The sequence below is a fragment of the Phaenicophaeus curvirostris genome, chromosome 1 (genome assembly GCF_032191515.1).
Source record: "Phaenicophaeus curvirostris isolate KB17595 chromosome 1, BPBGC_Pcur_1.0, whole genome shotgun sequence".
Classification (NCBI taxonomy): Eukaryota; Metazoa; Chordata; class Aves; order Cuculiformes; family Cuculidae; genus Phaenicophaeus; species Phaenicophaeus curvirostris.
This window is the reverse complement of record NC_091392.1, coordinates 525,759-550,130: the sequence shown is the minus strand read 5'-3', so window position 1 is coordinate 550,130 and position 24,372 is coordinate 525,759. Positions and strand designations below refer to the sequence as shown.

Genomic DNA, 24,372 nt, shown 5'->3' with positions numbered 1-24,372 from the left:
CGTGATCCAAGAGGAGGTGGTCAGAGCCTTGCTAGCCCGACTGGACAGCCACAAGTCTATGGGGCCGGACGGGATTCACCCTAGGGTACTGAAGGAGCTGGCGGGTGTGCTGGCCAAACCCCTTTCCATCATCTTCCAACAGTCCTGGAAGACTGGGGAAGTCCCACTGGACTGGAGGCTGGCTGATGTTGTGCCCATCTACAAAAAGGGCCGCAGGGAGGACCCAGGAAACTACAGGCCTGTCAGTCTGACCTCAGTGCCAGGGAAAGTCCTGGAGCAGGAGATCTTGAGTGCTATCATGAAGCACATGCAAGAGAACCGGGTGATCAGGCCCAGTCAACATGGGTTCACAAAAGGCAGGTCTTGCCAGACTAACCTGATCGCCTTCTATGACAAAGTGACTCGGCTGCTGGATGAGGGAAAGGCTGTGGATGGATCTTCCTGGACTTCAGCAAAGCCTTTGACACAGTTTCTCACAGCGTTCTGCTTGAGAAACTGTCAGCCTCTGGCCTGGACAGGCGCACACTCTCCTGGGTGGAAAACTGGTTGGATGGCCGGGCCCAGAGAGTGGTGGGAAATGGTGTGAAATCCAGCTAGAGGCCAGTGACAAGTGGGGTTCCCCGGGGCTCAGTGCTGGGTCCTGCCCTGTTCAATGTCTTCATCAATGACCTGGATGAAGGCATCGAGTGCACCCTGAGCAAGTTTGCGGACGACACTAAGCTGGGTGGAAGTGTCGATCTGCTGGAGGGTCGGGAGGCTCTGCAAAGGGATCTGAACAGGCTGGACCGCTGGGCAGAGTCCAATGGCATGAGGTTTAACAAGGCCAAATGCCGGGTCCTGCACTTGGGGCACAACAACCCTATGCAGTGCGACAGACTAGGAGAAGTCTGTCTAGAAAGCTGCCTGGAGGAGAGGGACCTGGGGGTGTTGGTTGACAGCCGACTGAATATGAGCCAGCAGTGTGCCCAGGTGGCCAAGGCGGCCAATGGCATCTTGGCTTGTATCAGAAATGGCGTGACCAGCAGGTCCAGGGAGGTTATTCTCCCTCTGTACTCGGCACTGGTGAGACCGCTCCTCGAATACTGTGTTCAGTTCTGGGCCCCTCACCACAAGAAGGATGTTGAGGCTCTGGGGCAAGTGCAGAGAAGAGCAACAAAGCTGGTGAAGGGGCTGGAGAACAGGCCTTATGAGGAGCGGCTGAGAGAGCTGGGGTTGTTTAGCCTGGAGAAGAGGAGGCTGAGGGGAGACCTCATTGCTCTCTACAACTACCTGAAAGGACATTGTAGAGAGGAGGGTGCTGGCCTCTTCTCCCAAGTGACAGGGGACAGGACAAGAGGGAATGGCCTCAAGCTCCGCCAGGGGAGGAATAGGCTAGACGTTAGGAAAAAATTCTTTACAGAAAGGGTCATTGGGCACTGGAACAGGCTGCCCAGGGAGGTTGTTGAGTCACCTTCCCTGGAGGTGTTTAAGGCACGGGTGGACGAGGAGCTGAGGGATATGGTTTAGTGTTTGATGGGAACGGTTGGACTCGATGATCCGGAGGGTCTCTTCGAACCTGGTTATTCTGTGATTCTGTGATTCCTCGAGTTCTTTCCCAACCTCAACGAGTCTGTGCCCTTCCCAGAGAGCCTGTGCTGCCACCCTTGGGGTTTCCCTGCTGGCTCTGGGCAGGCAGAGCTCGGAACCACACACACCACCCCAGCAGAGCGTTTTGTAGGGGATTTTGGGGTGTCCAACCCCACCTCCTACCTCCCCTCCCGCTTGGAACACCCCATGTCCCCCCCCAGCCCCGAGTTCCCCGGACCCAGCCCCCAGAAGCAGCCGCTCTGTGACATCAGCTTGGGGCCACGGGCTCTGCGGGCGGCGTGGGCGCTACGGGCAGCGTGTGGGCTGGTGCTCTGCTGGACACCAGCTCTCAGATATTCATCTCCCTCGTGTCGCTGGCACCATGAAGGTTCTCTTAGTCCTCATCCTCCTGGCCTTGTTCTGGCCAGCACAGGGCTCCTGGGACACCTGCGAGTGAGTGGAACAGGCTGGGAGGGAGCTTGGGCAATGCTGCTGGGCTTCACTGGAGGATGCTTGCTTCCCAACAGCTTCACCAACCCCATGTGGTTCCTTCTCCAACCCCATGTTGTTCCTTCTCCACCTCCATGTGGTTCCCGCTCCAGCTCCATTTTGTTCTTTCTCCAACTCCATGTAGTTCCTTCTCCAATCCCATATGGTTCCTTCTCCAGCTCCATGTGGTTCCTTCTCCAGTCCCATATCGTTCCTTCTCCAGCTTCATGTGGTTCCTTCTCCAACCCCATGTGGTTCCTGACATTCTTCTACATTTCCCAGGCTGCTAAGGGCTCCCTAAGAGCTAAAGCAGAGACAGAGGTGGACACCTGGGTGCCCCACAGGGTTCCTTGGCTCCGTGCTCCACACAGCGATGCCGGCTGGGGAGGGAAGGTGCCTGCCCTTCAGCCCCAAGTCTCAAGCAGGACAGTAACGAGTTTCTGGTTTCCACAGGACCTGTGGACTCCGTCCCTTGGCTTACGGCACCGGGCGAGTGGTTGGAGGCAAAAATGCACAGCTGGGTTCCTGGCCATGGATTGTGAGCGTCCAGCAGGTGTTCAAGACACACTTGGCCCCCGTGTGCGGAGGGACCATCATCCACCCCCAGTGGGTGCTGACAGCCGCCCACTGCTTCGTCAATACCCAGTAAGGAGGAGCAGGGGACAGGGAGATCCCTCAAACCCTGGCAGACACCCTTTTTCTGCATCCAGAAAAAGGCTGGGCTTGTGTCACTGCATTCCCGATGCCTCCATCTCCATGATTCTTCTCCTCCGGGCGCGTTGGGGCAGTCGCGCCCTCCCTAGATGCTCTCCTCTCCCACTTGGGAAGCACGAGGCAGGGAAGCTGCAGCGCGTGGCTCCTCTCCCTCTCACTTCTCTCTCCATCCACCTTCCAGGCACGTCCCAGCGTGGCGCGTGGTGGCCGGAACCACCTCGTTGACTCGCCCGGGTCCCGAGGAACAAGTGCGCTATGTCAGGCGGATCATCATCCACGAAGACTATTACAACATCACTCAGAGGAACGACATCGCCCTGATGGAGCTCTACGAGCCCTTCCAGTGCGGCCTCTACGTGCAGCTCGCCTGCGTCCCCGACTTCTCCCTGCAGCTCTGGCAGCTGAGAAGCTGCTACGTCAGCGGCTGGGGGGTCACCACGGCCAGATGTGAGTTCCCCAGACGTATTTGTATCCTGGGAGGTGGTGGAGTCCCCTCCCCTGGAGGAGTTTAAGGGGCGGGTGGACGAGGTGCTGAGGGACATGGGTTAGTGATTGATGGGAATGGTTGGACTCGATGATCCAATGGGTCTTTTTCAACCTGGTGATTCTATGATCTGCGTCCGGGGAGGTGGGAATGAGCTGCCAACCAGAGCAGGGTGGAAGGGGAACACCACAGCGATGCCGCTGCCGATGCAAAGCCAAGCCCTGGGGAAGAGAGGAGGAGAACTGGTGGCATCTGCTGGGGGTTCATTCCTGTCTTGTCCCCACAGCTTCTGGAGCACTGCCGGTGCTGCAGGAGGCCCGCGTCCACCTCATCGACACCCAAGTCTGTAACAGCAGCGGGTGGTACAGGGGCGCCGTCCACCCCCACAACCTGTGTGCGGGCTACGCGCAGGGCGGCATCGACACCTGCCAGGTAGGAGGGTGATCCCAGCCCCTAGCAAGTCCCCCTCCCACCGCGGGGTCCCCATCACTCCGGAGGTCACCTCCTCTTCTCCAGCTGCTGCTCCATGCTCAGCGTCCAGTTGTCCCACAGCACTGTGACTCTGCAAAAAAGCTCATCCCATGTTCTCAGCATGCAGGGACGAACCCTGGAACATCCCTCTGCCCCACAGCCAGGAGAGAACCTGCCTGAGAGTCCCACAAACACCTCCCCAACCACGTTCCGTTGGCTCCAGCACTCTAGGAGAACCTTTCTGGGCAGGGAACACAGCTCTGGCAACTGCTGGCAGAGAGCAGGAGCAGATCCCTGGGGCTTACGGAGCCCCCAGCACCCTCTGAATCCTCTTTTCTTCTCCGCAGGGGGACAGCGGGGGTCCTCTGGTCTGCCAAGATCCCTCTACTGACCACTTCTGGCTGGTGGGGGTGACCAGCTTTGGGACAGGCTGTGCCCGAGCCCATCGTCCCGGGGTCTACACCGCCACGCAGCATTTCCGCGACTGGATCCTGGGGCTGATGACGCGCTACTCGGCTCCAGTGGCACCTGCATCTGAACGCACTTGGAGCCACTTTCCGACCACAACAAACCCTGCGGAGATAACCCCAGCGACGGAGCCGAGCGCTTTCAGCGCCTGCCCGATTCCAATCAACAAGCTGGTGGACTTCTTCACTAAGGTGAAGGAGCTCCTGCAGGTCCTGACAGGTGGAAGGACCTGAGAACAGGGGGAAGAGGACGCAGGGCAGGCTGAATGATGCCACCACCACGTTGTGCTGGGCCGCTGGCTACTGCTCCACAGGCAGCCTTGAGGTCCCAGACCTGCTTGGTCCTGCCCTCCCACCTCAAGCTCCCCATCCAAGCCTACGATGACTGGTTGTGTTTTGTTAGGATGTTGTTTCTAGTCTGTTCTCTGTGTAGGAATAAATAGTTTTCACAGCAAACTCTGCTTCAGCCTCATTCTGTCTCCTGGGCGAGGCAAGGTCTCCATCGTGGTCGCTGCACAAGGTGAGAAGGGCATGAAGGGAAAGTCTCACTCCAAAGGGTGACCCCGTGCCTGGTTGGAGAAGAGGGAGAGAAGAAGGGAATGGTGGTTCCAGGGGCTGGAGGTCTTCAGAGAATCACAGGATGGTTTGGGTTGGAAGGGACCTCAATGACCCCAATGAAGGCCAGGTTGGATGGAGCTTTGAGCACTCTGACTCAGTGGGAGGTGTCCCTGCCCACGGCAGGAGGGTTGGAACTGGCTGGGCTTTGAGGTCCCTTCCAACCCAAACCATTCCATGACTCTGTGATTTACAGGATTCCACTTTAATGAGTGAAGGAGTGAATTATTTGTTAAGAGGTGTGCAGGCTTGAGCTTCCAGATCTGACAAGTGCAATGGTTATTTACAATATCCTGCTTATCTGACACAGTTTGGGGAAGAACACGCGTAACTGAAAGGTAGAAAAACTGCCCTGCCGAGACGGGAGGAACCAAGCGGTCAAATCAATATGATTGATAAAGCAAGGTCAACTTTATTCAAAAGAAGTTAGGTTATATACTTTCCTTATGCTCGACTACATCATCTTATTACAATTTCTTTGGTTAGTAACAGCATGCAAATACATGTTCATTGGCTATATTCCTATTGCCCCCATGGTAATATTCATTAACTATTACGTGCTATTTTGCTTCTAACATCCTGCTACAGTTTCTATGTTCAAGAACACAACGCCCTGTTTTGATTCAAGTTTTCTAAACTATGTGCTGACTTATCTTAGAGTAAGGCTTAATGTTATCAAAAAGAATTGCTGGTACATCCACCTGCTCTCAGCTCAGGCTAGACAGGAATGAGCCTGGATGTGGGGAGTTGGTGATTGGGAGAGGGTGCGCGGGCGAGGACCACCAGTACCTCACCGCACAAAAAGTGGGGGAGAACACACCTCGGGGTGTTAAGGGAGATGCAGGCACTCTGGTGTCAACTGATCCAGTTACCAGGCAGTTGGCAACGAACCCTGTTCCCTCTAGGAGGGCTGAAGGCTCGGCAGCTCAGCTGAAGTGCATTTACACCAATGCACGCAGCATGGGGAATAAGAAGGAAGAGCTGGAAGCTGTCGTAGGGCAAGGGGCCTATGATGTTGTTGCCATCACGGAAACGTGGTGGGACGACTCATATAACTGGAGTACGACTATGGTGGGGTATAAGCTTTTCAGACGGGACAGGAAGGGTAGGAGAGGAGGTGGGGTAGCCCTCTTTGGAAGGGAGGACTTGGACATCACTGAGATGGATTGTGGAGATGAGGAGGTTGAGTGCCTGTGGGTCAAAATCAGAGGAGCCCACCAGAAGGTAGATTTTGTGATGGGAGTCTGTTACAGACCACCCAACCAAGGAGAAGCAGCTGATGAGCTCTTCTATAAACAGCTGGGGTTAATCTCTAGATCGATGCCTCTCGTTCTGGTGGGAGACTTCAATCTGCCTGATATCTGCTGGGTGTACAACACAGCAGAAAGGAAGCAGTCTAGGAGGTTCCTGGAGTGCGTGGGAGACAACTTCCTCGCACAGTTGGTGAATGAACCAACCAGGGAAGGTGCCCTCCTGGACCTCCTGTTGGTGAACAGAGAAGGCCTTGTAGGGGATGTGGCGGTAGGTGGACGCCTAGGACTAAGCGACCATGAGATTATAAAATTTTCTGTTCTAGGTGAAGTGAAGAGGGTGGTTAGCAAGACAGTAACATTAAATTTCCAGAGGGCAGACTTTGATCTCTTCAGCAGGCTGGTTGGTGAAGTCTCATGGGAGACAGTACTCAAGGGCAAGGGAGCCCAGGAGGGCTGGGAGCTCTTCAAAGGGGTGGTCCTAGCAGCTCAGGAGAAAGCCATCCCCGTGGTCCAGAAAAAAAGCCGGCAGGGGAGAAAGCCAGCTTGGTTGAATAGAGAGATCTTGAGGGATATCAAGAAGAAAAGAAATGTTTATGGCCTCTGGAAGAAGGGACAGGCCTCTTGGGTGGACTATAGGAGGGAAGTGAGATTGTGTAGGGAAAAAATCAGAAGGGCTAAGGCTCAGCTAGAAATTGGATTGGCCAAGTCAGTGAAAGATAACAAAAAATCTTTCTACAAATATATAAATAATAAAAGGCGGACTAGGGAGACCATACAGTCCCTATTGGACACAGAAGGGACAACAGTAACAGGGGATGAGGAAAAGGCTGAGGTACTTAATGCCTTCTTTGCCTCAGTCTTTAGTCGTAAGGAGGGTCGTTCCGTCTGTGTACAAACCCAGGAGCTAGAGGAGCATAATGAGGCTCCCATGATCCAAGAGGAGGTGGTCAGAGCCTTGCTAGCCCGACTGGACAGTCACAAGTCTATGGGGCCGGACGGGATTCACCCTAGGGTACTGAAGGAGCTGGCGGATGTGCTGGCCAAACCCCTTTCCATCATCTTCCAACAGTCCTGGAAGACTGGGGAAGTCCCACTGGACTGGAGGCTGATGTTGTGCCCATCTACAAAAAGGGCCTCAGGGAGGACCCAGGAAACTACAGGCCTGTCAGTCTGACCTCAGTGCCAGGGAAAGTCATGGAACAGGTGATCTTGAGTGCTATCATGAAGCACATGCAAGAGAACCGGGTGATCAGGCCCAGTCAACATGGGTTCACAAAAGGCAGGTCTTGCCAGACTAACCTGATCGCCTTCTATGACAAAGTGACTCGGCTGCTGGATGAGGGAAAGGCTGTGGATGTGGTCTTCCTGGACTTCAGCAAAGCCTTTGACACAGTTTCCCACAGCGTTCTGCTTGAGAAACTGTCAGCCTCTGGGCTGGACAGGCGCACACTCTCCTGGGTGGAAAACTGGTTGGATGGCCGGGCCCAGAGAGTGGTGGTAAATGGTGTGAAATCCAGCTGGAGGCCAGTGACAAGTGGGGTTCCCCAGGGCTCAGTGCTGGGTCCAGCCCTGTTCAATGTCTTCATCAATGACCTGGATGAAGGCATCGAATGCACCCTTAGCAAGTTTGCGGACGACACTAAGCTGGGTGGAAGTGTCGATCTGCTGGAGGGTCGGGAGGCTCTGCAAAGGGATCTGAACAGGCTGGACCGCTGGGCAGAGTCCAATGGCATGAGGTTTAACAAGGCCAAATGCCGGGTCCTTCACTTGGGGCACAACAACCCTATGCAGTGCTACAGACTGGGAGAAGTCTGTCTAGAAAGCTGCCTGGAGGAGAGGGACCTGGGGGTGTTGGTTGACAGCCGACTGAATATGAGCCAGCAGTGTGCCCAGGTGGCCAAGAAGGCCAATGGCATCTTGGCTTGTATCAGAAACGGCGTGACCAGCAGGTCCAGGGAGGTTATCCTCCCTCTGTACTCGGCACTGGTGAGACCGCTCCTCGAATACTGTGTTCAGTTCTGGGCCCCTCACCACAAGAAGGATGTTGAGGCTCTGGAGAGAGTACAGAGAAGAGCAACAAAGCTGGTGAAAGGGCTGGAGAACAGGCCTTATGAGGAGCGGCTGAGAGAGCTGGGGTTGTTTAGCCTGGAGAAGAGGAGGCTGAGGGGTGACCTCATTGCTCTCTACAACTACCTGAAAGGACGTTGTAGAGAGGAGGGTGCTGGCCTCTTCTCCCAAGTGACAGGGGACAGGACAAGAGGGAATGGCCTCAAGCTCCGACAGGGGAGGTTTAGGCTAGACGTTAGGAAAAAATTCTTTACAGAAAGGGTCATTGGGCACTGGAACAGGCTGCCCAGGGAGGTGGTTGATTCACCTTCCCTGGAGGTGTTTAAGGCACGGGTGGACGAGGTGCTGAGGGATATGGTTTAGTGTTTGGTAGGAACGGTTGGACTCGGTGATCCAGTGGGTCTCTTCCAACCTGGTTATTCTGTGATTCTGTGATTTAACTGCGAGATTGTTTATACAGCTCCTTCAAGGGCCTTGTTCACTTAACCATTTCCCAACAAATTCCCCGTCTTTTTCTTGTACAAGCAATACCTTTTGTGACAACGTTGATACTTGTTTCATTATGCATCTATATGCCAAACGAACTACAACTATGATTAACAATAAAATTCTAAGCCAACGTAAAACTTTTGTCATGTACGATACCAGCCATGGAGAGAGATTGTTAAACACTGATGTTAGCCATTTGTCAGATGTCAGAGAGATTGAAACAACACATCTTCTCAAAATCTTCACAACCATGGTCTTGTGCTAACAATAAAAAATCTGTGTCTGCCCGGTTCTGTAACGTGGCATGTCGCACGGAGTCTACATCAAGCAGCAATTCAGACAGCGCTTTGGATGTAGCATTTGTTTGTTTGGAGAGCTAGCATCCTAGTTGATTTAGTTGGGCCAAGGTTCCGGTGGCTGCTACTCCCGGAGCTAAAATTGAGACTGCTATGATTGTTTCTGGGTTCCAAAACTTGACCGTATCTTTGCAGCTAGTAGAAAACGCATGGGTCTTTCCTTACAGCAAGGAATAAAATCCATTGATAATTCTTTAGAAGGTGTCCAATTTTTTCCACCGGCATGTCCGTGGATATGTGTCCACTATATCTCAGTAACGCAAGCTGTAAAGGTATAGAAGGTCACATGCATCATTCCCAATCGGCCACTGTCATTGGAATATGGATGCTGTCGGGCTCATTCCCACTTAATGCCAGTGTTCATCATCGTCCCTTTCTGATTACTTCTCCAACAGCCACAAGTTGCAGTTGGGTACTTGTCTTTGGTTGACTAGGCAGGAATAAACAAAGCTAGAGCAGTAAAAGCTGAAGGAGACCAAAACTGTATTTCATCTACGCAGGAAGCATCAAATTCTTTAAGCTCCCTTTTTGTTTTTCGACTAAAGCGTTCAGTTGAAACACACGATCGACTTGACGTTGTATACACTGTAACACACAGGATAATTGTCAAAGCAATCAACACCAATGAAAGAACATTCCTCCTTTGACCAAGAGTTCTCATACCCATCTTGTTATCCACCCATTCTGTCGAGAATCGATCACCCAGGGACATCCTTTAGCTACCACCTAGAAGATTAAGAGCATCCATAATGTTAACGTCCTCCTCATTCTTGTTGACTGTTTTCGTGGCTGGGGCTCAACACTTGTCACGCAGCAACGTGGGCTTGATCCACCTCGCATGTGCCCAAACTGGTCCTTTATCTGTTAAAACACAAACATAACCTCGTCCCCATGTTAGTAGCTTATACAGACCTGTCCATTGCCCATAATAACTGTTTTTCAATAGCACTTCCACATTGTCTTATATTTGCTCTGATTTTGACGACATGGTTTGTACATGCTTCCACTTTAGCACAATTTGATCATCTCCTGCTAATTGCAAAAAATTCATTACATATTGCACCTTCATCAATCTATTTAGCAGTGTCTCTCCTGATTCTCCCCCCTCCCTTTTTTTTTTTTTCACTCGGTAATTATCATTGTAATCATTTCAAATTTAGTGACTATGTTTTTTGGGGTTAGTGTGGCAAAACATCCACTCAGTAATTCGTAATGAATCTTTTGAATTTTCCTCTCTCATTGCCTCAATTATCCCTAAAGGTTGTCTGCACTAGGACCCAGCAGTTGCTGATGAGGGACATTGGAATGCAGAGTGTTCTTACAAATTGGCATTCCCCTAAAGAGATAACACCATGAACTCCTCTGGTCTTCTTCAAAGCTGAAAGAAAAGAAAACTTAGAAAAGAAGGAGAAGGGCGGGAGGGTGGGGGGTGGCGGGGGCACTCACACACATACAGCTGCATGTTTTGCTAGGTATTTTAAAACTTTTCCTTCTGAAGCCTTTCATTCCAAAGATCCCCAGGTAAATCTACCTGTTTGCCGGCTTAGTGGACATTTGAGATTGAAAGGTCCCAGAGATGTATTTCTAAAATTAATCAAAACTAATTTCTAAGTCTTACAAACGTATGAAGTACTTCAAACACACACACACGTGACCACTCATTTCTCAGCTAGCTGAACACATTCATACAATGTTGGTTATCACTAGTGGATCCACAATTTTTCCATGCTACGGATATTTAAACTACACATGGCACCAGGAACATGCAACGCTTAAAATACGTAGATGCATTATCTAATAAGGCTTATATCGATTGTCTAACAAATATTTCACTTATGGTAGACTTTTTTGGGTTTTTTTTTTGTTTTGGTTTTTTGTTTTTTAGTTTCTGTATTGATAGAATTGCGGACTGGTCAGTTGAACAACAGCCTCTGTCTCCCCATATGCCTATTCCCAACCAAACTATTGATAATCATTCGAATTACAGAATCACAGAATCACAGAATAACCAGGTTGGAAGAGACCCTCCGGATCATCGAGTCCAACCGTTCCCATCAAACACTAAACCATATCCCTCAGCACCTCATCCACCCGTGCCTTAAACCCCTCCAGGGAAGGGGACTCAACCATCTCCCTGGGCAGCCTGTTCCAGTGTCCAATGACCCTTTCTGTAAAGAATTTTTTCCTAATGTCTAGCCTAAACCTCCCCTGGCGGAGCTTGAGGCCATTCCCTCTTGTCCTGTCCCCTGTCACTTGGGAGAAGAGGCCAGCACCCTCCTCTCTACAACCTCCTCTCAGGGAGTTGTAGAGAGCAATGAGGTCTCCCCTCAGCCTCCTCTTCTCCAGGCTAAACAACCCCAGCTCTCTCAGCTGCTCCTCATAAGGCCTGTTCTCCAGCCCCTTCACCAGCTTTGTTGCTCTTCTCTGGACTCTCTCCAGAGCCTCAACATCCTTCTTGTGGTGAGGGGCCCAGAACTGAACACAGTATTCGAGGAGCGGTCTCACCAGTGCCGAGTACAGAGGGAGAATAACCTCCCTGGACCTGCTGGTCACACCGTTTCTGATCCAAGCCAAGATGCCATTGGCCTTCTTGGCCACCTGGGCCACTGCTGGCTCATGTTCAGTCACTGTCAACCAACACCCCCAGGTCCCTCTCCTCCAGGCAGCTTTCTAGACAGACTTCTCCTAGTCTGTAGCTGCTCAGGGTTGTTGTGCCCCAAGTGCAGGACCCGCCATTTGGCCTTGTTAAACCTCATGCCATTGGAGGTTTACGAGTTAGTAAAGCCACCCTCCAATGGTCCTTTTACGTTCCATGCTATTGTGTGATGTGCAGACGACTGCAGCACTACTGCGATGGTGCTGATCACGTCTATCTCGGTGCTGCCTCTGGTTCTTGCTCTGAGGTGAGAGCTGCTGCTTGCTCTGAGGTGAGAGCTGCTGCTCGCTGCGGAGGCGTCTGTGTTGGTACGTGCCTCTGAACCATGCTTTGCTCCTGGTTTTCTGACAATACTGTCCCGTTCTTATCCCATTTTGATTTACACCAACTGGTAAAATGTTTGCGCTTTCCACACCGAGGGCAGATTTTAGGCCCTCTCTCCTGGCGGTGCGTGTGGCAGTCTCTTTTAAAATGTCTCTCCTTGCCGTGTCTCTAACAAAACGTATTTCTGTCCCAGATTACAGTCAGGGCAGCAGCTACCAGCTGTGCTTGATAGGTAAGTGATCCCAGCTCTTGTTGTAGGAGTTTGCAGACTGCACCACATCTTTCTACATTCACCATTAGGATTTTTTGTCACAGATCACAAAATTAAGGCTTCTGTAACTGCTCAGTTGTCTACCTGCTTGTCGAGCACACCCTTTGATGTATCTCTAAACACCATAGAAAGGTCATGCCTGTTTCAGCTTTCCAACATCCAGTATCTTTATAAGTGTTTACAACTGTCTTGATTCTTGAACTGGTACCAACGTTGTTTAATTGAGCCATTTCTTCTTGTATCTATTAACAGGCCCTTCTGTAACGCTGAAACTGTCTGGGTTTCGCGGCGGCAGTGGTGGTGAGCGGCTCCCCCCTCAGCCCAGGGCAGAGGCCCGCTCTGCGGGAGCTGGAGGGGTGGGGGGGTGGGGGAGCGGCCCTTGGCCAGGCGGCTTGGTTCTCTTTTTACAGTTTTTGGAATCTCCTTTATCGCTTCATCACTAATTAGTTCCCAGTGCTGACTGCCGTGCCGCACACAGATCAAAGCTTGCAATCTTTCAGCTTCTCCCTGCTACTGTGCCTCCCCCCTGGCTTGAGCCCGTTGGTCTGAGGGACAGTGAGGGGGGGGATCGGGCTCCTTGTCGGTGTCTATCGGACCCTCTTGGAGAGGATAGTTTGGAGGATTTTCACCACTGCCTCTTCATTATCTTTAAAAAGAGTGGAACCCATTCCTCCCCCGACCGCCGCTACTTGCCTGTAGCGGATCTTTGACCCCGGAGTCTTCTTTATTTGGACGCGCGTCTTACTCCAATCTTCAGCAATGCCGGAAAGCCATCAGCAATGCCGGAAAGTCATCAGCAGTGCCGGAAAATCTTCAGCAGTGCCGGAAAAATCTTCAGCACCGGGTCAGTGCCGGAAAGTTTTCGGCCGGTCCTTCCACAATCTACCGCGTCTTCAGTCGTTCAGAGCAACTTCGGCAAGCAATCTGAGGGTCCCTGTTCGGGCGCCACTCGTTGACAGGAGCATGGAACCAAAACGCAGAGATCAATGTGATCAGCGAGTGTTCACTTTACTGAGCTTAGCTGTTTCTTTATAAACCCTTTTCGGTTACACAACTGGGTGCCCACGAGGGTATCTACAGTGTATTATTGGTTAAAGGTAGCTGTCCATAAGGCTATTACTAATCTATTATTGGCTAAACTACTGCACATGCTAAGAAACCAAGTTCTACTAAACTTAAATACGTTGACAGTTCTCTTCAATTGTTTTTCTTTCAGCCAGTGCTGGTTCCCACAGAAGTAGCCACTACATTCCTCCCAACTGGCCCCTGTTTATCTTTCGGCTCTCCGTTTCAAGGCCTTGTTAGAGTTGTTCAGTATTAAACAATCTCACAGCATCCAGGCCTTGTTCTGTGTAAAATGTTCCAACACGGGGCAATCTGCATTTTCAATCCAGACTGGGGAATGAGGAGATTGGGAGCAGCCCTGAGGAGAAGGACTTGGGGTGATGGGGGACGAGAAGCTCCACAGGAGCCACAATGTGCGCTCCCAGCCCAGAATCCTCCTGGGCTGCATCCAGAGAACGTGGCCAGCAGGGAGGGAGGGGATTTTCCCCTCTGCTCCTCTTTGGGAGACCTCAGCTGGAGGGTTGGGGCCAGGGCTGGAACCCTCAGCAGGAGAAGGAGATGGAGATGTTGGAACGGGGCCAGAGGAGGCTACAAAGATGATCCGAGAGCAGGAGCACCTCCCATGTGAGGACAGGCTGAGAGAGTTGGGGTGGTTCAGCCTGGAGAAGAGAAGGTTCCGGGGAGACCTTATAGCAACCTCCCAGTCACTGTTGGATAGAAGCACTCTCCGATGCATTTTGTAACCTACAGGTCTCTTTTTATCTAGTTTAGAGTTTGCAATTTCCCCCCTCAAGGCTGTTTGAAGTTTGAGCAACCAGATCCAGCTTTGAGCAACCAAGCAGCCTGATCCAGTGGGAGGCGTCCCTGCCCATGGCAGGGGTGTTGGAACTGGATGATCTTTAAGGTCCCTTCATCCCAAACCATTCTGTGATTCCATGGTATGAACCGAAAGGCTTTCCCAGCCTGCACCATTCCGGGATCCCCTATCCAGCACGGCCCCTGCTGAGGCTGTTGTGTGGTGGACTGCAAACCCAGCCATTCCCTATGGAATTCCTCCTCATGTCCAGTCTAACTCTGCCCCTCTCCAGTTTATCCCCACTGCCCCTCGTCCTATCCCCAAAAGCCTTTGTGAACAGTCCCTCCCCAGCTTTCTTGGAGCCCCTTCAGGTACTGGAAGGTCTCTCTAAGGTCTCCTTGGAGCCTTCTCTTCTCCAGGCTGAACAACCCCAACTCTCTCAGCCTGTCGTCGTACAGGAGGTTCTGCAGCCCTCGCATCATCCTTGGAGCCTCCTCTGGACTCGTTCCAATAGCTCCATCTGCTTCTTCTGGTCAGGATTCCAGAAGTGGACCCAACCCTGCAGCTGAGGCCTCACCAGAGAGAAATAGAGGGGCAGAATCCCCTCCCTCCCTGCTGGCCAAGCTCTTTGGATGCAGCAGGAGAGCTCAGAGCCAGGTGCTGGTGCCTGATCCCAGGCTGCCCACACACACCACCCCTCAGAGCATTTTGTAGGGGATTTTGGGGTGTCCAACCCCACCTCCTACCTCCCCTCCCGCTTGGAACACCCCATGTCCCCCCCCAGACCCGAGTTCCCCAGACCCAGCGCCCAGAAGCAGCCGCTCTGTGACATCAGCTTGGGGCCACGGGCTCTGCGGGCGGCGTGGGCGCTACGGGCAGTGTGTGGGCTGGTGCTCTGCTGGACACCAGCTCTCGGATCTTCATCTCCCTCGTCTCGCTGGCACCATGAAGATGCTCCTCGCCTTCCTCCTGCTGGCCCTGTGCCAGCCGGCGCAGGCATCGTGGGAGACCTGCGAGTGAGTGGCACAGGGTGTTGGGCACAACAACCCCAGGGAACGCTCCGGGCGTGGGGAAAAGCGGAGGAAAAGGACCTGGGGTGCTGGTCGGCAGCAGCAGAAGAGGAACCGGCAGGGGCCCAGGTGGCCAAAAAGGCCAATAGCCTCCTGGCTTGGACCAGCCGTGGTGTGGCCAGGGGGAGCAGGGAAGGGATTGTCCTCTTGGCTCAGCGCTGGGGAGGCTGCACCTCAAATCCTAGGTTCAGGTTTGGGCTCCTCGCTCTAAGAAAGACCTTGAGGGGCTGGAGTTTGTCCGGAGAAGGGAACGGAGCTGGGGAAGGGGCTGGAGAACAGGAGTTCTGGGAGCGGCTGAGGGACCTGGGGCTGTTTAGTCTGGAGAAGAGGAGGCTTAAGAGGAGACCTCATCGCTCTCTGCAGCTCCCAGAAAGGAGGTTGTGCTGAGGCGAGTTGTTGTGTTCTCCCCAGGGACAAGCAACAGAACAAGAGGGAAGGGACTCAGGTTGTGCCAGAGGAGCTTTAGATGGATACTAGGAAAAAATTCTTTACTGAAAGAGCAATGAAGCCCTGGCAGAGGGTGTGGTGAACTCTGCATCCCTGGAGGTGTTAAGAAAACGTGTTGGGGTGACACATAGGGACGTGGCTTAGTAGGCACAGCTGGTGTTGTGTGGATGGTTGAACTGGATGATCTTCGAGTTCTTTCCCAACCTCAACGATTCTGTGCCCTTCCCAGAGAGCCTGTGCTGCCACCCTTGGGGTTTCCCTGCTGGCTCTGGGCAGACAGAGCTCGGAACCACACACACCACCCCAGCAGAGCGTTTTGTAGGGGATTTTGGGGTGTCCAACCCCACCTCCTGCCTCCCCTCCCACTTGGAACACCCCATGTCCCCCCCCAGCCCCGAGTTCCCCGGACCCAGCCCCCAGAAGCAGCCGCTCTGTGACATCAGCTTGGGGCCACGGGCTCTGCGGGCGGCGTGGGCGCTACGGGCAGCGTGTCGGCTGGTGCTCTGCTGGACACCAGCTCTCGGATCTTCATCTCCCTCGTGTCGCTGGCACCATGAAGGTTCCCTTAGTCCTCATCCTCCTGGCCTTGTTCTGGCCAGCACAGGGCTCCTGGGACACCTGCGAGTGAGTGGAACAGGCTGGGAGGGATCTTGGGCAACGCTGCTGGGCTTCACTGGAGGATGCTCTCTTCCCAACAGCTTCACCAACCCCATGTGGTTCCTTCTACAACCCCATGTTGTTCTTTCTCCAACTCCATGTGGTTCCTTCTCCAGTCCCATATCGTTCCTTCTCCAGCTTCATGTGGTTCCTTCTCCAACCCCATGTGTTTCCTTCTCCAACCCCATGTGGTTCCTGACATTCTTCTCCATTTCCCAGGCTGCTAAGGGCTCCCTAAGAGCTAAAGCAGAGACAGAGGTGGACACCTGGGTGCCCCACAGGGTTCCTTGGCTCTGTGCTCCACACAGCGATGCCGGCTGGGGAGGGAAGGTGCCTGCCCTTCAGCCCCAAGTCTCAAGCAGGACAGTAACGAGTTTCTGGTTTCCACAGGACCTGTGGACTCCGTCCCTTGGCTTACGGCACCGGGCGAGTGGTTGGAGGCAAAAATGCACAGCTGGGTTCCTGGCCATGGATTGTGAGCGTCCAGCAGGTGTTCAAGACACACTTGGCCCCCGTGTGCGGAGGGACCATCATCCACCCCCAGTGGGTGCTGACAGCCGCCCACTGCTTCGTCAATACCCAGTAAGGAGGAGCAGGGGACAGGGAGATCCCTCAAACCCTGGCAGACGCCCTTTTTCTGCATCCAGAAAAAGGCTGGGCTTGTGTCACTGCATCGCCGATGCCTCCATCTCCATGATTCTTCTCCTCCGGGCGCGTTGGGGCAGTCGCACCCTCCCTAGATGCTCTCCTCTCCCACTTGGGAAGCAGGAGGCAGGGAAGCTGCAGCGCGTGGCTCCTCTCCCTCTCACTTCTCTCTCCATCCACCTTCCAGGCACGTCCCAGCGTGGCGCGTGGTGGCCGGAACCACCTCGTTGACTCGCCCGGGTCCCGAGGAACAAGTGCGCTATGTCAGGCGGATCATCATCCACGAAGACTATTACAACATCACTCAGAGGAACGACATCGCCCTGATGGAGCTCTACGAGCCCTTCCAGTGCAGCCTCTACGTGCAGCTCGCCTGCGTCCCCGACTTCTCCCTGCAGCTCTGGCAGCTGAGAAGCTGCTACGTCAGCGGCTGGGGGGTCACCACGGCCAGATGTGAGTTCCCCAGACGTATTTGTGTCCTGGGAGGTGGTGGAGTCCCCTCCCCTGGAGGAGTTTAAGGGGCGGGTGGACGAGGTGCTGAGGGACATGGGTTAGTGATTGATGGGAATGGTTGGACTCGATGATCCGATGGGTCTTTTGCAACCTGGTGATTCTATGAGCTGCGTCCGGGGAGGTGGGAATGAGCTGCCAACCAGAGCAGGGTGGAAGGGGAACACCACAGCGATGCCGCTGCCGATGCAAAGCCAAGCCCTGGGGAAGAGAGGAGGAGAACTGGTGGCATGTGCTGGGGGTTCATTCCTGTCTTGTCCCCACAGCTTCTGGAGCACTGCCGGTGCTGCAGGAGGCCCGCGTCCACCTCATCGACACCCAAGTCTGTAACAGCAGCGGGTGGTACAGGGGCGCCGTCCACCCCCACAACCTGTGTGCGGGCTACGCGCAGGGCGGCATCGACACCTGCCAGGTAGGAGGGTGATCCCAGTCCCTAGCAAGTCCCCCTCCCACCGCGGGGTCCCCATCGCTCCGGGGGTCACCTCCTCGTCTCCAGCTGCTGCTCCATGCTCAGCGTCCAGTTGTCCCACAGCACTGTGACTCTGCAAGAAAGTTCATCCCATGTTCTCAGCATGCAGGGACCAACCCTGGAACATCCCTCTGCCCCACAGCCAGGAGAGAACCTGCCTGAGAGTCCCACAAACACCTCCCCAACCACGTTCCGTTGGCTCCAGCACTCTAGGAGAACCTTTCTGGGCAGGGAACACAGCTCTGGCAACTGCTGGCAGAGAGCAGGAGCAGATCCCTGGGGCTTACGGAGCCCCCAGCACCCTCTGAATCCTCTTTTCTTCTCCGCAGGGGGACAGCGGGGGTCCTCTGGTCTGCCAAGATCCCTCTACTGACCACTTCTGGCTGGTGGGGGTGACCAGCTTTGGGACAGGCTGTGCCCGAGCCCATCGTCCAGGGGTCTACACTGCCACGCAGCATTTCCGTGACTGGATCCTGGGGGTGATGAAGCGCTACTCGGCTCCAGCGGCACCTGCATCGGAACGCACTTGGAGCCACTTTCCGACCACGACAAACCCTGTGGAGATAACCCCAGCGACGGAGCCGAGCGCTTTCAGCGCCTGCCCGATTCCAATCAACAAGCTGGTGGACTTCTTCACTAAGGTGATGGAGCTCCTGCTGGTCCTGACAGGTCGAAGGACCTGAGAACAGGGGGAAGAGGACGCAGGGCAGGCTGAATGATGCCACCACCACGTTGTGCTGGGCCGCTGGCTGCTGCTCCACAGGCAGCCTTGAGGTCCCAGACCTGCTTGGTCCTGCCCTCCCACCTCAAGCTCCCCATCCAAGCCTACGATGGCTGGTTGTGTTTTGTTAAGATGTTGTTTCTAGTCTGTTCTCTGGGTAGCAATAAATAGTTTTCACAGCAAACTCTGCTTCAGCCTCATTCTGTCTCCTGGGCGAGGCAAGGTCTCCATCGTGGTAGCTGCACACGGTGAGAAGGGCACGAATGGAAAGTCTCACTCCAAAGGGGACCCCGTGCCTGGTTGGACAAGAGGGAGAGAAGAAGGGAATGGTAGTTCCAGGGGCTGGAGGTCTTCAGAGAATCACAGGACGTTTTGGGTTGGAAGGGACCTCAATGACCCCAATGAAGGCCAGGTTGGATAGAGCTTTGAGCACTCTGACTCAGTGGGAGGTGTCCCTGCCCACGGCAGGAGGGTTGGAACTGGCTGGGCTTTGAGGTCCCTTCCAACCCAAACCATTCCATGACTCTGTGATTTACAGGATTCCAGTTTAATGAGTGAAGGAGTGAATTATTTGTTAAGAGGTGTGCAGGCTTGAGCTTCCAGATCTGACAAGTCCTATGGTTATTTACAATATCCTGCTTATCTGACACAGTTTGGGGAAGAACACGCATAACTGAAAGGTAGAAAAACTGCCCTGCCGGGACGGGAGGAACCAAGCGGTCAAATCAATATGATTGATAAAGCAAGGTCAACTTTATTCAAAAGAAGTTAGGTTATATACTTTCCTTATTGCTGCGAATAAGAGACGGGACAATAGCCTGATGCAAGCAAGTGTCAGATTTATTGTGTTTAAAACACATTTTTATAGTGGTTACAAGAGGCGTGTTTCAAACCGATTGGTTTTTACCCTGAACTAGGCAATCACAGATTGGTTAATTGAAATGAGCCTTTTTTAAGCATCTACTTGCTTTAGCAACAGCAACAGTTTCTCTTATCTACTTGCTTTCAGCAACTGCAGCAGCTCCTGTCATCAAGGCCACTGCCTCACAACCGCAGACGCCCGTGCTCATCCGCACAGAGCCAGTAGTCTCTATTCCTTTCTAAACAAAAACATTATCTCACTCCTCCCAGGGTCTCCGTCCAACAAGTTCCAGCACGTCCTGTTTTATCAACTGGTCTGTACTGGGGGCTTTCTTGAAGCCAGGCAAATCCTGTCCTACATCTCCCCCTTCCTGTTGCACAATAAAAATTCTCTTCACAGAACGTGTTATTAATCCTTGTAAGCATTGCAACAAACATGGCAAAAATAACAACAAAAGAATAAAAACGACTAAAACATAAACGATCATTTTTATAAGACTTCTTAACCATCCTGACAGCCCCCATCCTGCGAAAAGCTTATCTAACCAGTCCCAACTATCATTTTGTCGAAGTTTAAAGACTCCCTCCTTGAGCTGTTGAATGCTTGCATGAATAGATTCCGAGTGATCAGAAAGATTCATACAACACATGCCTTCAAAATCTTCACAACCATGTCCCTGTGCCAAAAGCAAAAAATCTATTGCAGCTCTATCTTGCAAGGTAGCATGTCGTACACTATCTACATCTAATAAAAGTCCAGAAAGAGCACTGCTGGTAGCGTTTGTTTGTTTTGCAAGCCAGCAGCCAAGTTTATCTAGGGTTGCTAATGCTTTTGCAACTGCACCTCCCGGTATCAAAAGAGAAGCAGTAAAGCGTTGGCCAAAAGACCAAAACTGAGCATTATCATCACACTCGGGGGTATATGCGTGGATACCTCGTCTTGCCCTGTGAGAAAGGCGATGTTGTAAAATCAGGGGTTAAAACAGACAGACGTCCAAGACTACATGGTCCTCCTTTTATATGAGAGGGGATCATGGGCCATGCCCTGTCTCCACAGATAAAAAATATTCCTGGTGGTAATAGAAGGGGAGTATTGCTAGACTTGGACAAATTTGTTGCTGTATAATTACACCAAATAGCAGCGTTTTTAAAGACGGAGTGGACAGAGGAAACGTCCCATACCTTGGACTGATTTTTCCCTGTATAATTAAACCTGACACAAAAATCCATTTTTACTGATCCGAGGAGTTCAATCTCCTGTGGCTCTAGGGTGGCTAGTGGGAGATGTGGAGTCCACAAGTCCCAGCAATTCCTGGATCTGCTATTTTGAAAGAGGGTTCCCAGGAGATTCTTGGGTATTGGCCACTCATCTAGCGGCAATCCCACAAGACACGTAGAGAATGGATTATTAGGAGAGGCAGTGGCAAGACACAACGTATCTTGTCCTGTGAGATTTGCTAGTGTCACCCATATATTGACCTTGGGTGGTGCAGGCAGGAATGGGTAACTTTGCGTGTTCCCCGACATAATCATGATAAAAACTACTAATTGAGGAACAACTTTTTGCCCCTTTCTAGCTTCCAAGCAAACCGTCTTTTGCATCTTTCTTTTGTTTGATTCCAGTCTTGTTTAAGGACGGCCCATATGGCGGGTACTAGGTTTGTCCTGCTACACTCTAAATTACAGATTACAGTCTCTCGTGCCCTCTTTCCCACTAGATTAGCCCAATTTATATACTCACATAGATATCGGTCATTCCCTAATGATTCATGCCCTGTAACAAGTAAAAGTTTTACCACATCAATCTCCTTTTCTAAACAGTCTTCACACCATCGCCTGGCAAGAGTTGCTCGGTGCCACCACTCCTTTTCACATGTATAACATTTGCACAAAACCCAAGGTTCACAAGATTTACATAAAGCGCATTGTGATTCCAACGACGAGTGTTTCTCTGCCCTGGTTCATGCAGTTTTTTCGCGTTCAGTCTCTGTTATCCCGATCTTCCTTGGAAATTCATCAAGTTGTTGTCCGGGAGACTGGTCCTGAGGGTGATTGAGGTTTTCACCAGATGATTGTTGTAAGGATTCACGGAAAGGCCGCACATTCTTTGCCGGGATCCATTGGGGACGTTTCTCTGTGGAGACACAAGCATAGCCTCTGCCCCATGTAACAAGAGGATATGGTCCCATGACCTTACCTGTTTCTGGGTCGCGAACCAATACCGGGGCTTTGACTCGCGCCTCGAGTGACACAACTGTATTAAAATGTCAAACAATTGGAGGGTTGTTATCTATCAAAAAACAATTTAAAAAATTAAAAACATACAAGGCTTTCTGTAAAAACACTCCTCCGGAGTGACAGTTCCTATTCCCCCTTTTTTGTTGTTGCATCAGACGTTTCAGTGATTGGTGAGAACGCTCAATCAAAGATTGACCTGTGGGGGAATGAGGGATACCAGTAATATGGGTTATGCTCCAAGAGTCAAAGAACTCTTCCGTTGCGGTTGAGATATATGCAGGGCCATTATCCGTTTTTATCTGAGAGGGTGTACCCAAAGTGGCAAAGGCACGCATCAAATGTTTACGGACGTCACGTGCTTTTTCTCCTGTGTGACAAGAAGCAAATAAGGCGTCGGAAAAGGTGTCTATAGAAGAGTGAATATATTTCAATTTGCCAAACTCCGGAAAGTGAGTTACATCCATTTGCCATAACTGTAAACTTTGTAGTCCTCTGGGATTAACTCCTCCTGCTATTGATGGAAAAGAATGTCTTTGGCAGTCAGGGCGTACAGCAATGATATTAGATGCTTGCTGAGAGGTGAGGCCAAACTGTTGTTTGAGACCTCCAGCATTCTGGTGAAAAAAGGAATGGCTAAGTCTAGTCTGTGCTATGCGATCAGGCAATACCTGCACTGGTAATGTCAATAAATCGGCCCGTCGATTTCCTTCTGCAATAAAGCCAGGTACAGAAGTGTGTGACCTAACACGCATAACAAAAATAGGGGCGCGGGAGAGAGTCCAAAAGAGAAATAAGCTCCTGTAACAAGGAGTCAGCTAGTGCCATAACAAAGCCATTGAAATATCAGGGCATGAAGCTGTCGAGCGGGATTTAAAATGATCAGGTAAAAAGGCAACTCGGGAGCCCACCGATGCGCTTGTTTAAAGCTGATTGCCGTAGCGACCTTTTGTAAGGAGTTAATGGCCTTAGGGCCAAGACTGCAGTGGGAACACAAGTCAGTATCTCCCTTGAGCAGCTTGAATAAGGGGCCTAAATTCGTGTTAAAAATTCCCAACAGCTGCCAGACCCAATTGATTGTGCCTAACAGTTTCTGTACATCATGTAAATTTTTTACGTCTATTCGTATCTGTAAAGGTTGCGGAATTATGGATTGAGCCCTTATATGCCAGCCCAAATATTTCCATGGTGGTGTCTTCTGAATTTTTTTCCGGCGCAATACAAAGGCCTGCCGAATCGATGGTGGTCATGACAAGGGCGACGGCTTCCTCCATGACCTCGTGGTGTTGTGCAGCCACTAGGATATCATCCATATAATGATACAGTAAAGCTCTGGGCACAGCGGCCCTGACAGGGCTAAGCACTTTAGCCACATACCACTGACAGATTGTAGGACTATTTTGCATACCTTGTGGTAGCACAACCCACTGGTATCTTTGCAACGGAGCTTGCATATTAATGCTAGGAACAGAAAAAGCAAATTTACTAGCATCACTTGGATGCAGGGAGATATTGAAAAAACAATCTTTGAGATCGATAACAGTCAAATGCCAATCCCGGAGTATCATAGTAGGGGACGGAAGGCCGGGTTGTAGGGCCCCCATGTCTTCCATAGCGTCATTAATTTTTCTAAGATCATGGAGCAAGCACCATTTGCCAGACTGGTTTTCAATAACAAAACTAGGTAAATTCCAAGGACTGGTAGAAGGCACAATTTGATCATCTCCTGTTAATCGCAAAAAAAAAAAACCAAATTCATGACATACTGCTCCATTGCTCCTTGGTGTCTCTCCTGATTTCTGTTTTGCTAACAATGTTTTGATTACTTGAGGGGTACGTTCAATAATGCCATGACTTGGTAAATGGATGTCAATACTTTCTGGATAATCTATTAGATCTACTTATAAATTCAAAATATTTACCATGTGCCACTTAGCACATTCTTTTGTCATTGGGATATAAATGATTGTCAAGTCTTGGCCTAATAACTAAACAATTCTTTTTCTTCCCTCGGCGATTATCATTGTAATCATTTCAAATTTAGTGAGTATGGTTTTTGGGGTTAGTGTGGCAAAATATCCACTCAATAATTTGTAATGAATCTTTTGAATTTTTCTCTATTATTGCCTCAATTATCCCTGAAGGTTGTCTGCACTAGGACCCAGCAGTTGCTGACGAGCAACATTGGAACGTAGAGTGTTCTCACAACATTTTCCTAGAAAGATAACAACGTTAACTGCTTTAGACTGCTGCAAAACCGAAAGAAAGAAAAAAAAAACTTAGAAAGGAAACAGATAAAAGGAGGGGGGGGGTGTTGAAGTGCACTCACACACATACAGTTGCATGTTTTGCTAGGTATTTTGAAACTTTTTGTTCTGAAGCCTTTCATTCCAAAGATCCCCAGGTAAATCTACCTGTTTGCCGGCTTAGTGGACATTTGAGATTGAAAGGACCCAGAAATGTATTTTCAAGATTGATTAAAACCAGTTTTTCAGTCTTACAAACATTTGAAGCGCTTCAAACACACAGACACACAACCACTCATTTCTCAGCTAGCTGAATACATTCATACATGTTGATTGTCACAGTTGGATCCACAATTTTTCATGTTACAAATATTTAAACTACACACGGTACCAGGAACAGACAACACTTAAGATACTTATCTATGCAT

The 24,372-nt window shown here is 51.3% G+C and overlaps 2 protein-coding genes across 2 annotated transcripts; both read left to right on the top strand.

The window, feature by feature from the left end:
- The first annotated feature begins 1,948 nt into the window (after positions 1-1,948).
- LOC138716561 (acrosin-like) lies at positions 1,949-4,478 on the top strand. Its single transcript, XM_069849731.1, has 5 exons — positions 1,949-2,019; positions 2,509-2,700; positions 2,951-3,216; positions 3,540-3,685; positions 4,072-4,478. The coding sequence occupies exons 1-5, from the start codon at positions 1,949-1,951 to the stop codon at positions 4,423-4,425; spliced, it is 1,029 nt and encodes a 342-aa protein (XP_069705832.1). The 3' UTR covers positions 4,426-4,478.
- Positions 4,479-16,153: 11,675 nt separating this feature from the next.
- On the top strand, positions 16,154-18,564 carry LOC138716828 (acrosin-like). Its single transcript, XM_069850004.1, has 5 exons — positions 16,154-16,224; positions 16,648-16,839; positions 17,090-17,355; positions 17,679-17,824; positions 18,211-18,564. The coding sequence occupies exons 1-5, from the start codon at positions 16,154-16,156 to the stop codon at positions 18,562-18,564; spliced, it is 1,029 nt and encodes a 342-aa protein (XP_069706105.1).
- The last annotated feature ends 5,808 nt before the right edge of the window (positions 18,565-24,372 follow it).

Coding starts and splice junctions, on each gene's coding strand:
- LOC138716561 (XM_069849731.1), top strand. CDS start 1,949: ATGAAGGTTCTCTTAGTCCTCATCCTCCTGGCCTTGTTCTGGCCAGCA. Junction 2,701..2,950: donor CACTGCTTCGTCAATACCCA/GTAAGGAGGAGC, acceptor TCCACCTTCCAG/GCACGTCCCAGCGTGGCGCG. Junction 3,686..4,071: donor GCGGCATCGACACCTGCCAG/GTAGGAGGGTGA, acceptor TCTTCTCCGCAG/GGGGACAGCGGGGGTCCTCT.
- LOC138716828 (XM_069850004.1), top strand. CDS start 16,154: ATGAAGGTTCCCTTAGTCCTCATCCTCCTGGCCTTGTTCTGGCCAGCA. Junction 16,840..17,089: donor CACTGCTTCGTCAATACCCA/GTAAGGAGGAGC, acceptor TCCACCTTCCAG/GCACGTCCCAGCGTGGCGCG. Junction 17,356..17,678: donor GGGGGTCACCACGGCCAGAT/GTGAGTTCCCCA, acceptor TTGTCCCCACAG/CTTCTGGAGCACTGCCGGTG.